This window comes from Triturus cristatus, chromosome 12, assembly GCF_964204655.1.
Source record: "Triturus cristatus chromosome 12, aTriCri1.1, whole genome shotgun sequence".
In the NCBI taxonomy this organism is placed as follows: Eukaryota; Metazoa; Chordata; class Amphibia; order Caudata; family Salamandridae; genus Triturus; species Triturus cristatus.
This window is the reverse complement of record NC_140595.1, coordinates 32686741-32711618: the sequence shown is the minus strand read 5'-3', so window position 1 is coordinate 32711618 and position 24878 is coordinate 32686741. Positions and strand designations below refer to the sequence as shown.

Sequence of the window (24878 nt, the reverse complement as noted above, 5' to 3'; positions counted from 1 at the left end):
GTGATCGCAATGAGAAAAACAACTTTCCATGAGAGAAATTGCAAGGGGCACTTATGCAATGGTTCAAAAGTTGGACCTATGAGCCTTGTGAGAACAATGTTGAGATTCCAAAGTGGGGCAGGAGGAATCCTTGGTGGTATGACTCTTCACTCCCTCCATGAAAGCTTTGATTACTGGAACTCTGAACAGTGATAGATGTTGCCTGTTCTGCAAATACGCAGCTACTGCTGCAAGGTGCAAACAAATAGATGTATAAGCTAGTCCAGTTTGCTGTAAATGTAACAGATAATGTTTTGCACAGAAGCATCTAAAGGACTGATTTTGTTATTGCAGTATACAACAAATATTTTCCACCTTGATGCATAGCAAGCTCTGGTGGTAGGCCTGGTTGCTTCTTTTAGAATATTCACAGAGTCTGGTGGTAAATTTAATTAACGAAACTCTTTGACTTCAGGAGCCAGATCGCTAGGCTCAGTTCGTTGGGATTTGGATGTCTGATTTCTCGATGGTTATGTGTGAGGAGCCTGGAGGTGAGGTGCAGCTTTTGATGTGGAACTAGCAACAGCTCCAACAGGTTGTGAACCAAGGTTGACAAGCCCATGTGGGAGCTATCAGAATTAATTTGAGAATGCTTGCCTGAGTTTCCGAACCACTGATGGAATGAGTGGCAGAGGCGGAAAAGCGTAGGCAAATATCCCAGACCAGTTCATCTATAGGGCATTGCCCTTTGAGAGTTGGTGTGGGAACCTAGAGCTGAAGCTTGGGCATTTTGCGTTTTTGGCTGTGGCGAACAGGTATACCTGTGGAAAACTCCATTGTTAAAAGTTTAGAAGGAGAACGTGGGGATAAAGTTCCCACTCGTGAATTTGCGGTCTCCTTCTGCTGAGGAGGTCGGCAATTTGATTGTTTACTCCTGGGAGGTGTTCTGCCAGAAGATAAATCCTGTGATGGATTGCCCAATTCCAAATGGTTGAGCGAGTATTGACAGTTGGAGAGAGTGTGTCGCTCCCCCCGTCACCCCCCCTTGCTTTTGCACATAATACATTGCTGTCATGTAGTCCGTTTGGACTAGGACAGTTTTGCCTATGAGGTGAGTTTGAAGAGCTCTGCGTGCTAGAACAAATGCTAGAAGCTCTAGATAGTTTGTGTTTGTTGGTCCACAGGCCTTGTATTGTGTCATTTTGGAGATGAGCACCCCAACCTGTCAGAGATGCATCTGCTGTGAGCACGATCTGTGGAATAGGGTGGAGAAAGGGCCGCCGTTTGGATACATTTTGTGGGTGGAACCACTACAGAGAGCGATGGGTGCGTCAATCTACCAACACTAGATCAGTCAACTGACCCTGCGACTGGTTCCACTGACATGCTAAGCATTCTTGAAGGGGACGCATGTGAAGTCTTGCATGGGGAAATATTATAACGCAAGACGCCATCATCCCTAGCAGTTGCATGAATACTTTTGCTGGTAATGATTGGTTGGGCTGAAATTGAGTGAGAAGAGACTGAATACTCTGAATCCTGGCTGTATTGGGAGAGGCTAGAGCTTTCTAAGCGACTATCGTGGCTCTCAGATAAGTTTGTGAGTTGGAAGGCTGTAGATGAGACTTCAACGCATTTACTGTAAACCCTAGTTGGGGAAGTAAGTGAATAGTGGTTTGAGTGTCTTAGAGACACATTTGGTAAGTGCTGGCTTTGATGAGTCAGTCGTCCAGGTATGGGAAGCCAAGAATGTGTTGTCTTCTCAGATGAGCTGTGACTACTGCCAGGCATTTGGTAAATACCCTGGAAGCAGTGGCTACTCCAAACGGTAGTACTTTGAATTGGTAATGATGACCCGCTATCATGAATCTGAGGAATTAGCGATGAGCGGGATGAATTAGAATGTGGAAATATACGTTTTTAAGTCTAGAGTAGACATAAAATCGCCCTGCTAGAGAAGTGGGAGCACTTGTTGAAGTGTCACCACGTGGAAATGCTCTGAAAGTATGTAGAGGTTTAGTTCTCGGAGGTCTAGAATAGCTCTGAAGCAGCCGTCCTTTTTGGGGATGAAAAGGTACAGGGAGTACACGCCTGTCCCTTGATGTTGTAACGGCACAGGTTCTATGGCTCCTTTGGACAGGAGAGACTGGACCTCTTGCTGAAGTAAATGTTCTGGTGACATTTTATGAGAACGTGGTAGAATGTTTGGAGGATTCTTGGTAAGCTCCAGGCAATAACCATGGTGGATAATTCCTAACACCCATTTGTCTGTGGTGATAGATTGCCAAATGGGGAGGAATTGTAGAAGACGTCCCCCAACAGCTGTTAAATGATCGGGGGAAGTGTAGGCAATGACTTATCTACTGCGGGCCCGAAGAGATGTTCCTGGTCAAAAGGAAGATTTAAAATAGACTGCTGCACTTCGGGTTTGAAACCAGAAATCCTCAACCATGCATGTCTCCTTAATAACGCACTAGTGTTGATCTTTCTAGCTGCGGTGTCTGCAGCATCTAAAGCACATCTAATTGAGGAACTGGATATGAGCTTCCCTTCCTGGACTTTTGCTTTGTGCTCATCAGAGAGGTGTTGTAACAACTGCTCCAATTCGTCCCAGTGTGCCCTATAATATCTGGCTAGCAGGGCTTGGGTGTTGCCAATGATTTGCTGCTTGGGCGGCTACTCGTTTACCGGAGGCGTCTAATACTTTGGTCTCTTTTTCTGGAGGGGGAGCATCACCCGTAGTCTGTGAATTGGCCAGTTTATGGGCATTAGAGACCACCAAGGAGTCTAGTGGTAACTGTCCTTTAATAAAGACTGTATCTGAGGGAGCAGGCTTATACTTTTATCAATTCTGGGGGTGAGAATATGAGCTCACACTGGATCTTAAAGATATCATTGGCATGTCTCATCATACCTTTAAGCGCAAGGAGAGTGTGGCTAGCCCTTTGTGTGCTACTGCGCATTTCGAATAGGAAATCTTCCTCTAGAGATTCCTTGTCTAATTGTACCTCATGATATTCTGCAGCTCTAGCAAGTAATTCTAGATATCCTAATTTGTCGTCAGGAGGGGAAGGCTTTGCAGGGTAAAGATCTGGGTCGTTATCTGTAAGTGAATCTGTGTTATAATCCTTCCAGTAGGGGTCTATTGGTAAAATATTGTCCCCCCCATCTCCATCATCATCATCATCAACTGGTGGTGGTGGAGAGTTAGTTGGTGTAATCAGTAAATGCTGCAAAAGGTGGAGAAGTTGGTGTAGGGGAACGTGGAGGAGGGGAGAGGTTAGTACCTACATTCTTGCTCTTCAAAGGAATATGGGAAAGGGTGTCCTCAGACTCAGGTTTGGGTTCCAAGGTGAATTAGTAAGAACAAGTCCTGTATCTGGATTTCTATATAGAGTTCCTTTTGTTTTGGGTCCGATTTGGGTGTTGGGGTGTCGAAAATCGAATCCTGCAGAGGAACAGTTGTAGGTTTTGGCACCGAAGATTTTTGGTGTCAGTGATTTCGGCTCAGATTCGGTTTTCGGCTTGGAGTCTGAAGATTTCGGCACCAGACTTTGGCCGACTCGATCCAGAGCTGGAAGGCTTAGTGAGGTGTTTCGGTGCTGAGCCGGAGGGAGGGGCATCAGAAACATCTTGTCGGATACAATATGCAGATAAGTCGGATACGCGTTCGAAACAATACCGACGCGGGTAGAGTAGATGGAGCACCGAAGGGAACCCAAAGAAACGGTTTCGAAGCGGAGCACAGCAATACACGTCTGAACCCGATGGCGTAAAAAAACAAATCTAACAATGGAGTCCATGCCCATGATCACCGAAAGGAGGAGTCACCTACCTCGTGACTGGAAAGACTTCTTCGAGCAAAAACAACTTGCAAACATCCGGACCTAACATTAGATAGCACGAGTATGCAAAGCATGCGATATACAGCTCACATGCCTCAAACAGTATTTTTCCTGAAAGACAAACTTAACTTTTTGTGTATATCTTGGTCTTAAAATAAGGTGTATTTTTCAAAAATTAGTGTGGAACTCCATTTTGAGATGTGTGTCATTTATTAGTCACTGTGTGCATAACAAATGTCTTACACTGCTCTGTGTTAGGCCTAAGGGTGCTCGCGCACACTACCACAAATTCAGCGCTTTGGATTTACATTGAACTCTGTACACTTGTAGGGGGAATCTCTGAACTCTGTGCATGATATAAACACTTAGTGGTATACCATATACACAGCCAGCTTCCTACAGTGATCCACTAAGCATCCACAGCTGAGTTAGTCTGCTCTAATGTTCAGAAAGCCAACCAAATGTTTAAAAAAAAAAAAAAAGGAAAATGACCGGACGTTCCAGCCATGTCTGGAGAAGGAGAGACTCATTATAGACTCCATGACGTCATCACACCCTGCTTGTTGCAATATCACATCGCAGAGGTGTTGTCTGTGAACTAGGCTTCAATTGATTGAAGGAAGAAAGGCTTTCAATTCCAGTTGAATCACTCTCAGTTCCAACAGACTGATGTGGAGATGAGACTCCGCCAGAGGCATCGAATCTCAACCTCTCCCAGGTGGCCACCCCAATTGCGACATGTCTGTCACCACTTTAAGCTCTGGGAGGGAAAGAGAGAGAGAGTTCTGCTACTGACCCAATCGCGATCAGGGTGCCACTACTGCAGGTCTTTTGCAGTTCCCTCAGAAATCGTGACCAGGTCGGAGAGATTCCCCTGATGCTGTGCCCACTGGGTCTCCAAGTACCATTGCAAAGCCCGCATATGCCAATGGGCATGTGTCAACAGCAAGAGGCAGAAGGCCCAGCAGCCTCAGTCATTCTCACCAAAACTCAGGTAAGAGGCAGAAACATCAGAATCATACTCTGAATATCCTGCACTCGCTTGTCCTGGAGGATAAGCCTGAAACTCCACTGTAAACAGAAAAGTTCTGATGAAAGGTAGAGTGTGAGAGGGAATCAGGTGAGTCTTCGGCATGTTGATAGTGAACCCCAGCAAATGCAGGCGGTCCACCATAATCTGGAGGTGGAAGGCAACTGCCTTGAACGAGCCTGCCTTCAACAGACAATCTTCAAAGTATGGGAAGACTGGCACCCCTGACCTCCATAGATGTGCTGCAACCACCTCTAGGAAGCTGGCAGTTAGATAACGCCAGAAACCACCCGGGTAAACTGTTCTAAATTGTTACGCAACAAACAGGGTCTGACAACTCAAACTCAAGCATTAATGCCTATGCAGGAAACTGTGAAGGTTTCTCATCCTTCTTCAAAGAGAAATTAAAAATTAAAACGTAATTGTAGTAGACAACGAACAGCATCAGGTCAGAGTTTAACCATACACCATTCCCAACATGAAATCGCTACCAGTGATATACGCAAACATGTAGCAATCCCATTAACAGTAAAACTGAGGGCACATGGAGCGAATTCATAATGTTCAGCGAAGCTCAAATCCATAAACTCAATGTCAATTAAGCCAACCTTGCATTTCAACTAGGCGATACCAAAGGGGATGATGGACGGAGCGTTAGAGCAAATCAAACACTCACCCCCAGTCAACTGATCTGGGTTTTATCCATCATCATTCTTTAGCTCACTCCACCACCCCAGTTCCGTCCATCATCCCCTTTGGTATCGCTTTGTTCGCCCTAAGTTGGCAGGGTATGCCCAGACGTGGGTCCCTTGCTCACTTTGCCACTGGATTCAAGATAGCCTGGCTGACTAGGGTTATGAACCCGAAACCGGTCCCAGGATGCTTGTTTCTGGTCCAGGGAAGACATGGCTTGGCAGTTTGGGCTGGACTGTCCCCATGAAGCACAGGCTCAGACTGATTTGCATATGGCCATGTCTGAACTGGGGTGGTGGAGTGAGCTAAAGAAGGATGATGGATTAAACCCAGATCAGTTGACTGGGGGTGAGTGTTTGATTTGCTCCAACGCTCCGTCCATCATCCCCTTTGGTACCGCTTTGCATTTCAACTATGGCATTCTCGTAAAATTGTCTGGACAGAACTCAGTTATCATTTTTCCCTCCTCTAGAGAACGGTAGTAAACACATCTGGAGGAAGCTGGCTCTCTATATAGTGTACCAAAATGAGGGGCACTGTGTATGGAGTCCAGGTATCCATTACTCATGTGTCAGGGGCTGGCTTTAACAATCCTAAGGTGGGCTATTAGTGGTAGTGTGGTCAGGCCGCCATAGTCTTATTAGAGGGGAGTGTTAAGCATTTGAGAACACACGCGCACACACACAACATTGTTTATATATCACTATGAGGACCGGCCATTGACCGTAATGAAGTGTGTAATTACTATTCTAACTCCACGCGCGCTTTGATAGTAGGGAAGGTTATAAAGCGGACCGAAGCAAACCTAACTGCACTTTTAGTTTTTTTATACACTCGCTCGAAAGTACCTAAACACACTACGGGGACCGGTCCCCATAGTGTGGGTGTCACACACTGTGACAGACAGACACACACACGAAATCAGACACCAATTTATAAAAATAACAGATTTTCCAATTAATTTAGACACCGATATCCGGTAAATACTCTGAGATAGCAATTTTTAGAAACAGAGAAAATACAGCTGTCAGATTGGAGACATAAGTCTCGAATGTGGAAATGTTATCCTACGGGAGAAACTAACTGCATAGGGTCAATTGTCAATGACTTACAGGACTATTCTTCTGAACTGAACGTAAGTAGGGGCCAAGGTCCAAGAAAGCACCAACAGTTCAAGTTTACCTGTCCTGGGGTGTCCGGTGCAGAGGTGCTTTTCACCGTGGTAGCCTCGAATTCTACACATGGAAGTCAATGGGGTACAGTACCTGCAAAGATAGGCTGCAAGTGGAAACTCGGGGACCTGTCGGGCAGAACCCAAAGGGGGGCTCGGCTCTTGAGGGTCTCAGGACCACAGAAACACCATTTGTATAAATGAACTAAGGCTTAGGGGCTCGGGTGCATAGGTGTTTTGTCCGGCAGGTTGGCGAGTTTGAGTGTCTCACAGTTTTCGGTGCACCTACAGAAGAGTGGAAAGAAACGCAGCAAGACAACTTATGGCATGGAGCTGGCCTCAGTTGAAGTCCCGACGTGCAGGTAAGTCTTCTTCGGCTATGGTGTATGACCAGACACAACAAGCCTTGGTGCTTGCAACAGGCTCCGGGGATTGGTGCAAGGAACCTCTGGGGCTGATCAGCGTCTCAAGGACCTGATGGGTCAACAGGGCTGCCCTCCTGGACTCTTGGAGACCTCCTCCTAGGGCTTTTGCTGCATAGGTGGACCATGTGGTCAGTAGATCTGTGAACTGGACTGTGCAGCCAGTTCCTGCAGTCAAGTGGCTATTCCACTCCAAGGGAGATGCTGGCCGGTTTGCAAAGTGCTGGCAGCCCTCCGAGGCTTTGAGAGGATGCACAGCTGCAGGATGAGTCGGGTCTTTGAAAATGTTGGGCCAGGAGAAGACAGCCAGAGTTTGGAGCCAAACCCACAGTGAATCCAAAGATCTCTCGCATTCTTTGGATCTTCTTTGTCCTTCTTTTTCTTTAGTTGGGTGAATCTGAGTTCCTGCTGTCAGGGGGCCACCTAAATACTAAATTTTGGGGCATTAAGGGGAGTAAAGGGTAGTAACCAACAGGCTACTTACCCTTGGGGGTCACTACACCCCTATATGACCACTTCCTGAGGAGAGTGGGCATAACCTTGTCCCAGAGTTCCTAATTCCACCACAATAAAGATGGTGGAACCCTTCTTTCGTGGAGCAAATCAGGCAGCCCACCTTAAGGTTGGGACTAGCCTGGTGCTGAAACATGCCTAAATGCATAGCTAATTTCCTGTCTGCCAGATGGGCCTCAGGGCAGAAGGTTAGCATTCCCAGGTATGGGGGAGCCGGGGTCCCATATCAAACACGGGAGGGGCTTTGAAGCCCCTGGCCCTGATATGCTAAATCACTAGCCATCCTGCTGGAGGAGGTGTAAATACATCCTGCCACAGCAGGCATTGTTTCTGACCTCTGAGAACACTGGCTCTCACCTTCAGGGAGTCAGAAACGTGACTCTCTTGCCCTCTGGGTGCATGTTTTAATAAGTTCACTACTGGCATTAGTATGGAGTTATTAAGACCAGATGTTTGAGACCAAACACCATAGGTTTCAGTTAATCCGTAATGTAGCTGGATAACTCCTAATAACCAGTGCCCAGTACATGTACTTAAAATGGCTTCCCTGTTCATTTGCAATGTTTAGGAATCAAACTAGACATCACAGGGGTATATCTGCTCATGTAGATATGTCCTCACATGTAACATAACACACCCTGCATTAGGGATGTAAGGCCTGCTGTAGGGGTGGCTTACATATATTGCATGGAGTGTCTGTGGGTATGCCATGTTATGTTTTCACACTTGTTTGCATCATTTCATGTAGCCTGCAATGGCAGTCTGTGAGAAAGTGTCCACTTTCTTGCATGGTATGCCCCCACTTTTTGCTGAATTGCCTATGGGCTTTGACTGAGTGTGCCCTGGGCTCCTGCCAATCAGGTGCCCAGGGCCTGTGTTCCTTCCCTAAAACTGCATTGAAGCCTAAACCCAATTGGAATCTCTGGCCACAGGTCAACCCCTGGTAAAATGGTACCATAGGTACCCAGGGCACTGTGACCAGAGAAGGCCCCTAAGGGCTGCAGCACTTATTGTGCCACCCTTAGAGGCCCTGTAGCCTGACACACACTTTTGCAGGCTGAGTGTCTGGGTGCAGAACAAAACAAGAGACGACATGGCACACATCCCTGTGTGCCATGCCCACAAGCCACTGCCCTGGCATGCATCAGTCACCCCTATAGCTGGGTGCCCTATGCCAGTGGTGAGGGTACAGGTGCCTGAGCCCTGTACCCCTACAGTGCCCAGGTCCATTCCTGGGCCCTGTAAGTGCAGTGTTGCCATTAAGAGTATATGGTGCTGGGAGGTCGACATTACGAACTCTACAGCACCATGATGGCTGCACTGAAGACTGAGAAGTTTGGTATCAGACTTTTCAGCACATTAAACCCACACTGCACAGTGAGATGTAATAGATGAGCTCCCCAGCCGGACAGCGATGCGTCTGTTGTTAGTATTATTTGTGGAACCGGGTCCAGGAACGGTCGACCTCTGGAAAGATTTGTGGTGTTCCACCACTGCAGAGAGCGATGGATGCGACCGTCTACCAACACCAGATCTGTCAGTTGCCCCTGGGCCTGGTTCCATTGGCGCGCTAAGCACTCTTGGAGCGGACGCAGCTGGAGTCTTGCGTGAGGCACTATGAAAATGCAAGAGGCCATCATCCCCATCAGTTTCATAAACACTCTTGCTAGAAGGGAGTGTTGAGGTATGAATCTTTGATGCAAGGCCTGAATGCTTGCAATCCTGGCTGGATTGGGGTAGGCTATGGCTTTTGAGGTGTCTATGGTGGCACCGAGGTATTGCTTTATGTGGGATGGCGTTAGCTGGGACTTTTGGTGGTTCACCGTGAAGCCTAGCTGGTGAAGTAGTTGGATTGTAGTGGTGGTGTGGTGTACACATTGGTTATATGACGTGGCTTTTATCAGCCAGTCGTCCAAATATGGGAAGACGTGAATGTGCTGTCTTCTGAGGTGTGCCGCCACTACCGCTAGGCACTTGGTGAATACCCTTGTTGCTGTTGTGACCCCGAATGGGAGCACCTTGAACTGGTAGTGTTGCCCGTCCACTACAAATCTGAGGTACTTTCTGTGAGCATGGTGTACCGGAATGTGAAAGTATGCATCTTTCAAGTCCAGTGTGGTGAGGAAGTCGTTCTGGGAGAGGAGCGGAAGCACCTGCTGAAGCGTTACCATGTGAAAATGGTCTGAATGTATAAGTATTTAGAGGTCTGAGATCTAGAATAGGTCGTAGAGTCTCGTCTCTCTTTGGAATCAGAAAGTACAGGGACTAGACCCCTAAATTTTGTTGATTTATGGGGACCTGCTCTGTGGCTTGTTTTTGCAGGAGGGAGATCACCTCCTGTTTTAGTAACGTAGCATGTTCTTGAGACATAGGGCGTTGCCTGGGTGGAATGTTTGGGGGGGGGGGGGTAGATGTTAATTCTAGGCAATACCCTCCTGAACGAATAATTTGGGTCACCCATCTGTCTGAGGTGATTGTCTCCCAGACGTGAAGGAAATGTTGTAGTCTGCCCCCGACCGGAGTGGAATGGTCTGGAGGGAGCAGGGGAAAGTCATTGGGCAGGAGGTGTGGCAGAGCGGGCGGTATTTGTCTTGCCTCTGCCCTTATTATTATTGCCTCTGTATCCGCCTCTTTGATAACCCTTTGTGAAGGTAGATTGAGGAGGGGATTTGTAGGACGTGGATGCACTATCCGAGGAGTAGCCTCTGCCCGTGCCCCGAAAGGAAGAGCGGCGAAAGGAGCGCCTGGGAGTATGTGACTGCGGGGCTCCCATGGATTTGGCCATGTCTGTATCTTTTTTCATTTTTTCGAGGGCTTCGTCTACTTTGTGGCCAAGTAGATGATCTTGGTCGAATGGGTGGTTTAATATAGAGGCTTGTACCTCCGGTTTAAACCCTGAAACTCTGAGCCAGGCATGGCGACGGAGAAGGACACAGGTGTTTATGGCCCTGGAGGCTGTGTCTGCTGCATCTAGGGCGCAGCGTATCGAGGTATTAGTTATTGTTTTCCCCTCTTGAATCAGTTCATTAGCCCTAGTCTTGTACTTTTCAGGGAGATGGTGCATGATGGTCTCTAGCTCATCATAGTGCGCCCTGTCGTATCGGGCCAGCAGTGCTTGCGTGTTGGCGATACGCCATATATTGGCAGCCTGTGACGCAGTGCGCTTCCCTGACGCATCTAGGAGCTTGGACTCTTTGTCAGGTGGGGGTGCTTCGCCTGACGCCTGAGAATTTGAGCGCTTCCTAGCTGAAGATACCACTAGGGAATCCAATGGTGCAGGGCCTTTAATGTAAGAAGGGACTGTGGGGGCGGCTTTGTATTTCTTCTCTATACGAGGATTCAGGACCCTGGCCCTGACTGGGTCTTTAAAAACTTCAGGGGCATGTTTAATTATGCCCTTTAGCATAGCTAGAATGGCAGTAGACCTATGTGCATCGTCAAAGGTGTCTAGGAGAAAATCCTCCTCCACTGGGTCAGTATGTAACTCCACCCCGTGGTAATGTGCCGCCCGTTGTAACAAATGGTGAAAACCCAAGGAATCTTCAGGTGGGGATGGCCTAGATGGGTAAAGGTCTTCCTGTGGGACATCTGGGATGTCCGGATTGTTATAATCATCCCATGGGTCTGGAGATCCAGTAGGGGTGGGGTCTTGTGGCACATCTGCTGGATCATAATAAGGGTCTCCCAAATCGTCTGGGATAGGAGACAAGGAGGGGGAACGATGAGGTGAGGGGGTGGAGGTGGAGAGGGTGGAGGAGGTGAAGGAGGTGGGGAAGGTACCCTGAAAGGAGAAGTAGCAATGTCCTTTCTCTTTGGAGGTGGAGGTGGAGCCGGCTTGTCCAAGTGTCTCTTTTTTTAAGACAATGTCACGTGTCCAGTTTTTGGATCTTTGGGGAGTGTTTTCTGCAGAGTATCTTGTGTGAAAAGTTCCTGCGACACTGGCTGTTCGGTCGGCGCCGAAGGTTTCGGGGCCGACGGTCTTTTAGGCTTATCGAAGCCGTGCTTCTTTGGGACCTCCGATTTTTTGGTCGGTGCCGAAGAAGGTCTCGGCACGGGAGTGTCGGTGCCGAGGGCCTTGTGATGTTTGGTCGGCGCCGGAGGAGCAGGTTTCGACACCGAAGACTTCGGTGCCGAGTTCGGTGTGGAGGCCGATTTTTTCTTCGGTGCCGAAGGGTGTTTCTCGGCACCGGTGGTCGGCTGGCTCGAGCCCGAGCTGCCGGAAGGCTGAATAGGCTTCTTTACCGGGCCCGAAGGTGGGGTGTGAGAAGCAGTGTCCTTGGTCTTGCCTAGGCCCGGAGGCGAAGGTGTGACCGAAGCCTTTTTCGGTATCGGCGTGGGAGGGGGAATTGTACTCACGACCCTCTGCGCCGAGGTGTTGTCCTCCACATCTGAGTCGTCGGACTCGGAAGCGCGGACGAGGTCGTCGTCCTCCTGTTCGATGTCCTGCTGTCCCGGAGCTTCAACGTTGTCCCCGAAGATGTCGACTGGAGCGGAGGTCGAGGAGTGCGCCATGTTGCGTCTAGCCCGTCGATCTCGAATGGTCTTTTTTGAGCGAAAAGACTTGCAGGCAGGACAGTCTCGGGCCTCGTGTTCTGGGGAGAGGCAGAGGTTGCACACCTCATGAACATCGGTGTGGGGAAACTTGGACCCACATCGAGGGTACTTCTTGAAGGGAGTTCTTTCCATCAGCCGAGACCAGAGCCGGAGTAGGCCCGAAGGCCGTCGTCGACGACCGGAATCGAAGAAGTGCCGAAGAGAAGATGAGTAAGATGATTTATTATCTTTGAAGAAGCTCGATGAGCGAGGATTTGTGCGTCGATCGGTGAACTGGGAAGTTCGGAACCGGAGCGCGAAGTATTACATCCAAGCCCGATGGCGGAAAAAAACAATCTGAGGATGGAGCCGAAGCTCATGCGCAATACGAACCGAAGGAGGAGTCACCGAACTCGTGACTTCCAAAGACTTTCCAAGAGGAAAAACAAACTGCAAACACCCGGGCCCAACACCAGATGGCGATCTATGCACAGTGTATGATCTGCAGCTCATATGCCTCGAACAATGTGTTTTGGTTATTCGGCCGATTTTTAAAGAATATTTGTAATTTTCAAAAGACGACACTTAGAAACTTTTTGGGAGAAAAAGTGTCAATGTTATCCTATGAGGAAAAATGAGTCATCTGTTTCAGGGTAAATAATCGGTCTTTTGAGTTAGGGTTCTAGGGTTAGACTCAGGGGTCTCATAGGGTCAGTGATGCAGTGTTGTTGCACCCCCAGTGGCACTAGGGCGTCCGGGTGCAGAGTGTTGAGGCCCAATGTTATCTTATGGAGAATAGGGGGGCTCCGGTTGGTGGCTACTGGCAAGTAGGCCATGGGGTTGTGGGAGCAAAGCTCCTAGGGTTAAGCTCAGGGCAAGTTGGGGACTGAAAAATGCCATCTACCAGGGTGCAAGGGGATTGCTCAGAACATTTCCGGATCCAGTCTGACGCCTGGGAATACTCAAAGGTTATCTAGTGAACACACATTTTTATTGTTAAACAATTATATCTGTGAGAACACATAGTTGTTAGCGCCAATAATGTAACAGACAGATATGCCACAATTATGCCTTTTCCTTTAATCGTAGGGCTCTCACTTGAGGCACACGACTAGAGGGCCTTGTGTGGACAATATCTCTATCTTTCTTTTTTCTAAGGATGCAACACTTGCTTTTAGGAATACACTGAACCTTCCTAGAGCCCTGCATACTGTGAAAGCTTACAACTGTGAAGTAAACTTTCGTACCATATCCAATGTCTCCTTGAGCCTCACACACTTGCTATTACAGTTGATGGAGGATATAAAACAATACTCACCACTTGATCCTGTTTGCGTTTCTTTTTTTGCGCTTTGCTTTGCTGTGGAAAGATCAAACACATAACTCAGGTTTGACTTTAGCCTCCTCACAAGAATGAGTGCATGTGCCAAGCTCCTGCCTCACATTTTAAAGTAAGCAGTTGTAGGTAACATCAAAACTTCAACATCCAGGGATCTGCTTCAAGCGTGATAAAATGCTACCTCCACTGTGAATAAACTATCTACCATTTCTCTTGCTTTGATGGAAGACCGGCTACAACACGCAAAAGCATCCTCCTTGACTGGCTAGCTAGCAGCTTTCTTCAGGTGATTTGAGCCTATTTTCCCCCTCTAGGACACAGATACTGGTCCAACTCTGGTAGTAAGTGGGCCAAGCGTTGCAACATCAGACAGCCATTAAGAAGATCACTTGAAAGGGAATGGTTGTCTCAACACTGGTCCCACTTTACTTCCAATGCATGCAACAAAGGTATTAGAGTTCTGCACTACAAACAACTTTCTTAAACATTAACATACCTTAATCATGCTATGGTCTACCCCGTCAAGCATCACTCCACAGACAACTTGGATGCGTTTACCTTTTGGACCTCGGAGTCATCTTTCCGGGAATAGCCTTTGGTGAACTCATCGAGAAATGACTGGAAGAGATTCAGAACAAGCTTCACATCCTTTTCCTCCTGCTTTTTTGCCAGACTGGCCACCAGGTACTGGTACCGCTCCATCAGATCCCCATAACCAGCGTGAATGTGCCCATTCTGGGAAAACACGGTAATTTAAAGAGAAGTCTTACTTCAGCAGTAATCATAAGCAATTTCTCAAAGAATGTCAGCAACGGCAGCTTGGTGACTTGCAGCTAAGAGAACAGTCTTGTTCTACTATGTAGGAGAGTCGAGGAACTCATGAGCAGATTCATTTCTATATTTGCAACATACTTTTCAAAAGTACAAGAAGCCGGAACTATCAGAAGACATTTACGCATGGTGGAGGACAAGAGTTTATTTCACACAGCTGCCACCTTATGTCTGTATGTTTCAACTAGAATTATTAACGTTAGCAATATTTAATGAAATGGTGAAACTTTATGATTTCTAAATATTTATATAACGCATAATGAATGCATTTAGCCTCTTACTACGAGCTCCCAATCTTCGGTAAGTGAACTTAGACACAAGTACAAGAAATAATGTGGATGATGTTACAGAATACAGGGAGCTGGGATGAGAACTCAGTTATCCTTGATGCAAGTTACTAAACCTATCCACTAGAACAGGGATCACCGTCACACAACTATTCACAATGTAAGTTCAATCATAGAGTCAGGTTTCCTGACAATGCAAATAATAAACAATAACATTGTTTATTTTCAGGAAATTAGCACTAAATCGGCATATCAAATTTGCAGACCGGTAGTGAGCACGACTATCACCACTGTATCAGTTTAGAATCATTAGATATGACATAGCTATGATTAATAAGTTTTGAATCACAGAATTTGTAAGTTCTCCTCTGAAAGGAAGGTAACTACTTACCGGAGTAGAATACATTGTCTTGATATTTCTTCTAAACTTTTCGGTTGCATCAAAAAACAAACATTCTATCCCAGACTTCTGAGAACTCAAATCATTGATCTGTAAAGACCAAAGGAAATAGATAACTACACCACACCAGTTACCAGTACGGACAGTCACATATACCTGAAATCAGAGCTATTCCAACCAAGCGACTGTACATATCAAAATAAAATCCATTCACAACAGAGTCAGCTTCTGCATTCCCATCAGCATTATAACAGCAAGCAAGATGAGCTCAAACAAAGGAAAAATCCAATTGTTGGCTTGCCTACAGTTTTAGTCGGTGTGTTGTCCAAGATCTATTGTGGAAAATACCAATACTTAACAGTAACTGATTGGCTCGCTTTCCTGTCAATCTCCTTTACTCGCTTCTTACTTGGTGGTTTCCCTTACTGTTCTTGTGTTTCTTCTTCTAGCTTCTTTACTATGCTTTTGATTGGATGCCATGAGGTATGCCATGGCTTACGTCACAAAGCGTCTGTTTTCTTTCTCGTATAACACAGCATGGGAGTGCATCTGTTTTCTTGTTCTGTCACCTGTGTGGTTTTTTCCTACTCTCCATCCATGCCTCGAGCTCATCCTGTGCCACTCACACCCTACACTTGACAACAGAAGCACAGCAACAGGTAAAATTTGGCCAGAGCGGATTAAAGAGAATATTACTTGGTTGGTTTTAGTTTATTTCCTGTGTGGTGCAAGAAATGCCAGGCCTTGGAGCACCGAGGCAGCTGTTATGATGTTGGAGGGGGGGGAGGGCGGGGGGGGGGCATGCCCCAGGCTGCTGCAGAACACCAATTGGCTGGAGCATTTCATCAAGTTGCATCGAAAGTAAATTGAGCCTCAGCATGAGTTTTCTTTTAAATTCAGAAACTTCCTTACGCACAGCCTTAAACATATGTCTAGTTATTTTGAGTACCTCCAACTTATCCGGTTTGACATTTTTATGCTTTATCACATGCAACAGGCTTTTTGAATTCTGTAGTTGTGTATGTGAAAAGTACTTGAAATATAAACTAAGCCATTTTTAAAGACTGAAAATATTGAATTCAATGATCAGTTTCGAGACTCCTGAAAATACGGGTCTGCTGTTGCTCCGATATTTGGATTATTTTCAGGGCCGGCTTTAGAGCCGTGTGAATGGTGCAGCCGCACTGGGCGCTGACCTGTGGAGGGGGCGCCGACCTCAGGGTTGGGCGCTGTGTTTAGCAAACATTTATGATTGGAGAGAGAAGGGCCCGGTCATAGTGAGATATTCCGAGGAGGCATTCATGTGGTGTGGGGGCACCAAAAAGGATTCTGGCACCGGGCGCCACCAGCACTAAAGCCGGCCCTGATAAGACAACTCCGGTCCCGTCGCCCCTGGGCCTTTGTGTCCCTCCATCACCGAGCATTGCAAGGCCTGAGCCCACTTGATGGTTCAGCCCAACTGGCTTACTAGCCAGAGCCTGCAGTCACTTTTCGCAGTGACCGATTTTCATTGACACCCATTGGGCACACAACGCTGTTTTGCACCCTGTACCCGGCCGCCCTTGTGCCACTGGTTGTGTACTGCTGGTGCTGCAATGGACCACTCACCTTAACTCCCCGAGATTGGTCTTTTAAGTCTAAGTACTGTACCTGTTGGAAGAACTTGTTCTTCCTTCCATAGGATAACACTGCTGAACTTAAAAATTGCACTGTGTCCACTTTTTAAAGTGAAAAGAATTTATATTTAAAAACTTATTTACTTTAACGATTTTCCTCTGATGCCTAAACATCTATTAAGGTACTTGCTACTTTTTTAAATTGGTGTGGATCTCCTTTCTGAGTCGTGTGTGTAATTTATTAATCATTGTGTGTATTTGCAAATGTCATGCACTCCTCTGTGTATACCTTAAGGCTGCTCGACCACACCAACCACTTATAGATTGCATAGCAAGCCCCTGTCCACAAGTAGGGGTACTCCTGGACTCTTTGCCTGGTAGATCAGATCATTGATATATCACATAAAGAGCCAGCTCCTTACACAGACTATCTTCAACTGGATCCTGGCTTCGAACAAGAGGCAGTGGACAAACTTGAGAGAGGGTGTGATTTAGTTGAAACGTCTCGTTCCTGTAATTAGTCTTGCTGCAGTGTTGAGGGTTGTCATGAGCGGTGCAGTTTTTGCTTCAAGCAGGCCTGAAAGAGACACACTCCTGTAGTCAAGCCTGCAGAACACTAGGGACTGCGCTGCTATCTTGAAATATGGGGATCGGATGAATGGTTTCACCTTCTTGGGGAGGTTCACTTGGATAAAAGCCTCGCCTGTGGCTGCACTGATGTGTGCCTCTTTGTCACGACGTACCTGACCGGGACAGGGAGGAAGAGGAGAACGAGAATGTATTCCCCTCTTATGTCTCTCCTATACTTTATTTACAGTCTCCCTTTGGGCAAAGTGGGGAGGGCGGTACTGCTCCCTTTAACCAGCTACACTTAACGGAACTGAGGCCGACCCATGTGATACCGTCACGTGCACCAATAGGAGCCATCGAGGACGAGAGGGAGGTCTTTATATCCGGAAGCCCGTTTCAAATCGTCGAGAGGGAGAGAAACCTGATCACACCATGGGACGAGAAAACCAGGACAAAGGCAGAGTACGAGAGGAGCTTCGAACTCAAGGACTCCGACAAAGAAACCCCAGCTGACAACGTACAGAGGACGCATCTACGACCTGAAGATCACAGAGCTGGGTAGTCCAGAACCAGAGGGAGCCGGACCCTATCCGGTACTATGTGAACACCGGCCGCGCTCCTGGAGGAGCGTGGTTCCCAGAGGTATGACGACGGATCTGGAGTTGATTTAGTAAGCGCCTCTCAGCCGCTGAGGCACCGTTAACAAAGGAATGGGCGGGTTGCCAGACATTCCTGGTATGATGGCAGCATAAAACCTTAGTTGCAAAACGCAACACAGGTGGTGCTAGTGACGGGTGTTGGTGTTCATCTCACTCCCCTCCCTTAGCCAAAGCAAGTATTGGACCTCTTGCCTTAAATCCTCCTTTTTTTCAAATTTGTTTCATGTACAACGACCTTGGTTCGCTTGGACGACAACAAGCTGGTGTGACGTACCCTACCTCTGAGAGCAAGACGTGAGAGAAGGAGTAGTTTATTTTCTGTAACTCCAGTTCTGTAGTAGGGGTATCTCTGTTATAGTCATAATCTAGTGAATAGTCCCGCCCATGTGCGTGGACCCCGGAGCAATAAAAAATAATCTCTAAAGGTGACAAATCATGCAGACCTGCATACACCTTTAAGAGAGAATTTAATTTAAAGACAGATAATGCAGCCTATACCCACAGGCTACACTGTCCAGTACTTCAACTAGAATTCCACCAACATCCACAAACAGCACTGCCTGTCCAGCTTTTCTCCACATAGGAAAAAACCCTGCCTCTACCAGCAAAAGCCTCTGGAATGATAGAGAGGAAGGAGTGGACAGACAAGCCCCATAGGCTGCCATTATGTGGCTTAGAACAGGATACTGTGCCTTTAAGAAAACTTTCCAGATTTCCAGAACTTTCCCCAGTATCCCAGAATGCCCAGCAGGTCCCTTTTACTTTCAGTTCTTTTTGAAGGCGTAGCACGCCAGACCTGTAGCATTCTTCATATGAATAATTCTCTCTCCACCGGGGAGGAGGGCGGGCGCTTATGACTATAACAGAGATACCCCTACTACAGAACTGGAGTTACAGAAAAGAAACTACTCCTTCTGTAGTAGGGGATCTCTGTGTATAGTCAATCTAGTGAATAGAATGGCAAGCCCATCCCCACACAACAACAGCGGTGGAGAACAAACAAGAAAAAACCACTACTGTGCGAACAAATTTCGCAGCGAAGCCTGCCCAACCTGAGCATCTGCCCTGGCATCTGAGTCCAGACAGTAATGCGCAGCAAAGGTATGGACCGACTTCCAAGTGGCCGCCTTGCAGATTTCCGCAATAGGAACATTACGCAGCAAAGCCGTCGTGGCAGCTTTGTCCCTGGTGGAATGAGCCTTAGGTTTACCCCTAAGGTCTTATTAGCCTTTTGATAACACAACTGTATGCAGGACACAATCCACCGAGAAATGGACTGCTTAGAGGTCGCGAGACCAGTCCTGACTGAGCCATAATTAACAAACAATTGGTCAGACCTACAAATATCCTTGGTCTTATCCAGATAAAATTTCAACACCCTCCGAACATCCAGGGAATGGAGAGACCTTTCCGCTGGCGAAGAGGGATTCTGAAAGAACGTAGGTAAAGTTATGGTCTGGTTGACATGAAAATCAGAGATAACCTTAGGAAGAAATTTAGGGTGAGTACGCATCACAACCTTAGCAGTATGAAATACAGTATAAGGTTCTTGACAACATAATGCCTGAAGTTCACTCACCCTGCGGGCCGATGTAATGGCCACTAGGAACGCCGCCTTCCAGGATAGGTGCTGCAATGAAGCCTTGTGAATGGGTTCAAAAGGCTCCTTCATCAGTCTGGACAGCACCACATTCAAGTCCCAGGAAGGCGAGGGAAGTCTGACGGGAGGAAACACTTTCTTCAAGCCTTCCAAAAAATCCTTGACCACAGGGATCTGAAAGAAGGAAGTCTGTGAAGGGCATTTCCTGTAAGCAGTCAAAGCAGCCAGATGAACCTTAATGGAATGGAAATTAAGGCCAGACTGCGCCAGATGTAAAAGGTACGGAAGGATGACATCTTCCTTACATGTCGTCGGATCAAAGTTCTTGGACTTACACCAGATACAGAACCTCTTCCACTTGTAGGCATAGGATGTCCTAGTGGAAGGTCGTTTAGACTCCTTCAGTATGTCCATACAATCGTCTGGTAGATTCAGATGGCCATATTGCACTATTTCAGGAGCCATGCCGCCAAACTCAAAGACGAGAGGTTGGGGTGCACCATCCGCCCCCCGAACTTCGTGAGAAGGTCCGGCCTGCACGGCAACCGTATGTGAGGAAGGAGAGACCGGTGAAGTAGGTCCGTGAACCACCACTGCCTGGGCCATTCCGGGGCGATCAGGATCATCCGCGCCCTGGACTGGGACAGCTTGATGAGCACTGCCGGAATCAGGGGAATGGGTGGAAAAGCGTACAGAAAGCTGTTCGACCAATCGATCCATAACGCATTCCCCAGCGTCCCCCGCTGGTAGTACCTGGATGCGAAGTCTCGGCATTTGCTGTTTTCGGCGGTGGCGAACAGATCTACGTCTGGAGTCCCCCACCTTGCGAAGACTTCTCCTAGTACTTCGTCGTTTATGACCCATTCGTGGTTTTCCTGAATCAGCCTGCTCAAGGCGTACGCCTGAGCATTCTGCACCCCTGGCAGATGCGTGGCCGTAATCGTCAGTCCTCTGGCCAGCAGCCAGCGCCAGATCGCCTGCGCCTCCTGCGACAGAGTGCGCGACCTCGACCCCCCCTGCTTGTTGAGGTAATACATCGTGGTTGTATTGTCCGTCTGCATCAGCAGCGAGTTGGTCTGGAAGGACCAAAGGAAGGCCTTCAGTGCCAGGAAGACAGATCTGAGTTCCAGGAAATTGATGTGGTACGTCGATTCCAAAGGAGACCACTTTCCTTGAATCTGCAAGTCCCCGGAAGGCGCTCCCCAGCCTTGGAGAGACGCATCCGTCACGACACTCTTCGTGGGAATGTCCCTGTGGAAGGGAACCCCCTTGGGGAGGTTTTCCGCCGAACACCACCACTTCAGAGACTGAAGAGCATGTAGAGACAGTCGTATCTTGTCGTCCCAAGAACCTGTCCTCTGATCCCACTGATCCTCCAAGCACTCCTGCAGTGGTCTCATGTGTAGCCGTGCGTGAGGCGTGAGGAAGATACAGGAGGCCATCGATCCCAGTAGCGAAGACACCTTCCTCACTGTCGCCGATGAAGCAGTCCTCAGGTCCTGAGCCTTCCGAAGGAGTGATAACCGTCTCTCCTCCGAAGGAGACACGCTTGCTGACCGCGTATCGATGGAGGCTCCCAGGTACTGTATGCACTGGACCGGAGTCAGGACCGATTTGGACATGTTGACGTGTAACCCCAGCTTGTGCAAGAGAGCGCACGTCCACCGGAAGTGTTCTTGCGCTTTCGAGTAGGATGATGCCTTGATCAGCCAATCGTCCAGATACGGGTAGACAAACACCTTGTTCCTTCGCAGATGTGCCGCCACCACCGCCATGCACTTCGAGAAGTCCTGGGCGCAGACTTTAGCCCGAATGGCAGTACTGTGTATTGATAGTGATTGGCGCCGACTTGGAATCGCAGGAACTTCCTGTGCTTCCGTGCTATGGGCACATGGAAGTACGCATCCTGTAGATCTATGGCACAGAGCCAGTCTCCCCGTTGCAGCTGAGGGTAAATCTGATGCAACGATAGCATGCGAAACTTCTCTCTGCGAATCCATTTGTTTGCCTGTCGCAAATCCAGAATGGGCCTGAACTCGTTCTTGTCCTTCTTGCGAACGAGGAAGAACCGAGAGTACAGACCTCTTCCCCTTTGAGACAGAGGTACCTCTTCTACCGCCTTTTTTCTCAACAAGATGTCTGCCTCCGCCTGGAGCTCTCCCAGCTGGAACTGAGAGCTTACCGGCGGAATCGCTGGAGGCGGGCTGATAAACCGAAGACTGTATCCATTGCAAACAATATTCAGCACCTACTTGAGTAATTTTTCTCCACTCTGCCGGAAAAAGTTGAATGCTTCCCCCCACTGGAGTGGGTAACAGTTGAGGGGGAAGTAGCCGCTCAGGGCCGAGACCCGGCCGGGCCCTTGGTAGTGGTAGCCGCCTGCTGGCCTCTCTATCCCTCTGGCGTTTCTGGAAGGGCTTCCGGAACTGCTGCTGTTGGTGCTGCTGCTGTCCCGAACCTTGCCCACGCCCTCTGCCCGTAGACCCGAACCGCCTCTGGAACAGGCGCTTCTTCTTCTCGGCCTTCTCCAACCAGACGGCCGTCAGGGTTTCCGCCTCCGCCTTCATGCGGGCCATCTCATCATCCGCATGTTTCCCAAACAGGGTTTCCCCCGAGAAAGGCAGGTTGGCCACTCTGTGCTGCGCCTCCGGTTTGAGGGACGTCAGGCGCAGCCACAAATGCCGCCTCTGGTGGACACCATGACAGTAGGCGTGGGCGGCCAACAAGGAGACATCCGCCGCCGCGCCGATCACCTTATTCGAAACCAGCATGCCCTCATGCACTGTTTCCGAGAAGTCCTCCTTCCTGTCCCGGGGCATTAGGTCCGCATACTGCTGCAGGGACTCCCACAGGGCCCGGTCGTAACGCCCCAACAAAGCCCCTGCACTCGCCGCCTTCATGGTGGTGGCGGCGGTCCCACACACCTTCCTGCCCGCAGAATCCAGCCAGCGGCTTTCTTTGTCAGGCGGGACCGTCGATGAAGGAGCGGTCGCATGTTTCCTCGCCGCCGTCACGATGACCGAATCCGGCTTCGGGTCCACCCTCAAAAAGGTAGGGTCCGACTCCGGGGCCCTATACTTTTTCATGAGCCTGGAGGGGGCGGCTTTCGTCACCGCGGGAGTGAGGAACAGCTCCAACGCGGGCTCCACCAGTCCTGGTACAAGAGGCAGTAGAGGGCGAGACAGATGTTTCTTATGAAGTGTCTCGAATATCACGGACGTCGTGGGTGTTGGAACCGTCACCGTGATACCCAACTTTGCTGCCCCTCTCAGCAGCACCTCTTGGAAAGAGACCAAATCGTTCACCGGAGACACCCTAGTCCCCGGCGAGTCCGACAGCGTCGGTGAAAAATCTCTGGTCGAGGACCGCGTGTGCGACCTGGACCTGTGCCTCCTACGGCGTCGTCCTGAGTCCGACGATGACCGTCCATGGCTCCGCGATCTTCTCCTCCTGAGAGAGCGGGAGCGCGACCTCTTCGGCTTCGGTCTGCCCACTGGTCTAGCCGGTCCCGGCGACCGTGGACGTCGTGGCCTCGGAGTCCCCTGCGGCGGAGTCGGGTACCTCGGAAGGGAAACCGACCGCGGAGGAACTGCCGGCGGCCCCAACGGAGTGCGTGGTAACGAACGAGGTGGGGGCGGCGGAGGCAGTGGCGCCGGCTGCGGATGCGGAGGTGGAGGTGGCGGTTGTGTTGGCGGTGGAGGCTGAGTCGGAGGTGGTGGAGGAGGAGGCGGTGGCGTAGGCATCCGAGGAGGCGTATACACCACAGAGTACACCGATCCCGATGACTGTCTCTTCCTCGACGTCGACCTTCGCCTCGACGTCGACCTTCGCCTCGACGTCGACCTTCGCCTCGACGCCGACGGCGCTCTTCGTCTCGACGTCGAACCTCGTCGACGTCGACCGTCTCCTCTTCACCGACGGCGAACGGCGATCTCCCCTCGACGGCGAGCGCCGACGCCGGGTCCGATCTAGACGCCGACTGCTGGACGGCGACGTCGACGGCGTCGTCGCAGAAGATGCCGATGTCGTCGACGGCGGCCTGTTCAGGTCCTTCGACGTCGACCGTCGACGCCACTTCTCCCCAGAGCCCTGGGGAGACGGCGAACCGATGGTAGTCATCCCCCTCGACGCCGCCGTCGACGCCCTCGACGTCGACGGGGAGTGGGGACGCTTACTGGTCTTCCTGCCCCTGGGGAGCCCCCCAGAGGCCTCAGTATGGGCCAATTCAGCCCCTCCAGACCCACCTGGTGCCTTCAGCCTTCTCTCCTCCAGGACTTGAAGCCTGATCTTCATTCTGTCCCTCAGGGTCCTGGCTGAGAACGAGTGGCAGATTTCACAGTCTTCAGGCACGTGGGACTGGGGAAGGCAACCTATACACACCTCGTGTGGATCTGTTTTAGCCTTTTTTCTACCACACTCCGGGCACTTGTCGAACAAGCCAGGCATGTTGACAGTACCAGCCACTAAGCACTTGAAAAAGTGACCAAAAATTGACAAAAACTACAATAAACCCTTGGAAAGGGGAGAGCTCAATGCTCCAGGGTCCTGCTAGCAGGAGCCGGAAAAAAGAACTGAAAGTAAAAGGGACCTGCTGGGCATTCTGGGATACTGGGGAAAGTTCTGGAAATCTGAAAAGTTTTCTTAAAGGCACAGTATCCTGTTCTAAGCCACATAATGGCAGCCTATGGGGCTTGTCTGTCCACTCCTTCCTCTCTATCATTCCAGAGGCTTTTGCTGGTAGAGGCAGGGTTTTTTCCTATGTGGAGAAAAGCTGGACAGGCAGTGCTGTTTGTGGATGTTGGTGGAATTCTAGTTGAAGTACTGGACAGTGTAGCCTGTGGGTATAGGCTGCATTATCTGTCTTTAAATTAAATTCTCTCTTAAAGGTGTATGCAGGTCTGCATGATTTGTCACCTTTAGAGATTATTTTGTATTGCTCCGGGGTCCACGCACATGGGCGGGACTATTCACTAGATTATGACTATACACAGAGATCCCCTACTACAGAACAGAGTATTGTTGTGCCTTTGAACCCAAAGACCTTAAAATAAACGCTTTGTGCATACATCATACCCGGTCTGGTGTTCATTGCCCATTGACACTCATGTTTGAGGATCTGTGTCAGTGGTCCCTGTTGGAAACTGGCTCTATATATACACTACACCAAAATGAGGTATACTGTGTATAGAGTCCAGGTAACCCCAGAGGTAGACAGAGGTTAAAGTTAGATAGAACCGTACTCTCAATTTGTGGTAGAGTGGTCGAGCAGTAAGGCAGTATCAGAGGACAGTTTTAAGCATTTGATGTACACACTCGGTCAGCAAATGAATTCACACACAAGAACTGAACTCTAGGCCAATTGTTTTTGTATAACAAGTATTTGCAATGCA

The 24878-nt window shown here is 49.0% G+C and overlaps 1 protein-coding gene across 13 annotated transcripts in view; it reads right to left on the bottom strand.

Annotated features, from left to right (window-relative positions):
- LOC146772312 (unconventional myosin-IXb-like) overlaps nucleotides 1-24878 on the bottom strand; it is a 373359-nt gene that overhangs the window by 56378 nt on the left and 292103 nt on the right. For all 13 annotated transcript variants that reach the window (XM_085638103.1, XM_085638105.1, XM_085638104.1 and 10 more), the window contains 3 exons: nucleotides 15035-15133; nucleotides 14084-14260; nucleotides 13505-13546 (listed from right to left, as the gene is read on the bottom strand). In XM_085638103.1, the coding sequence (XP_085494229.1) occupies nucleotides 13505-13546; nucleotides 14084-14260; nucleotides 15035-15133 (318 nt within the window). The remainder of the gene's footprint in view (nucleotides 1-13504; nucleotides 13547-14083; nucleotides 14261-15034; nucleotides 15134-24878) is intronic.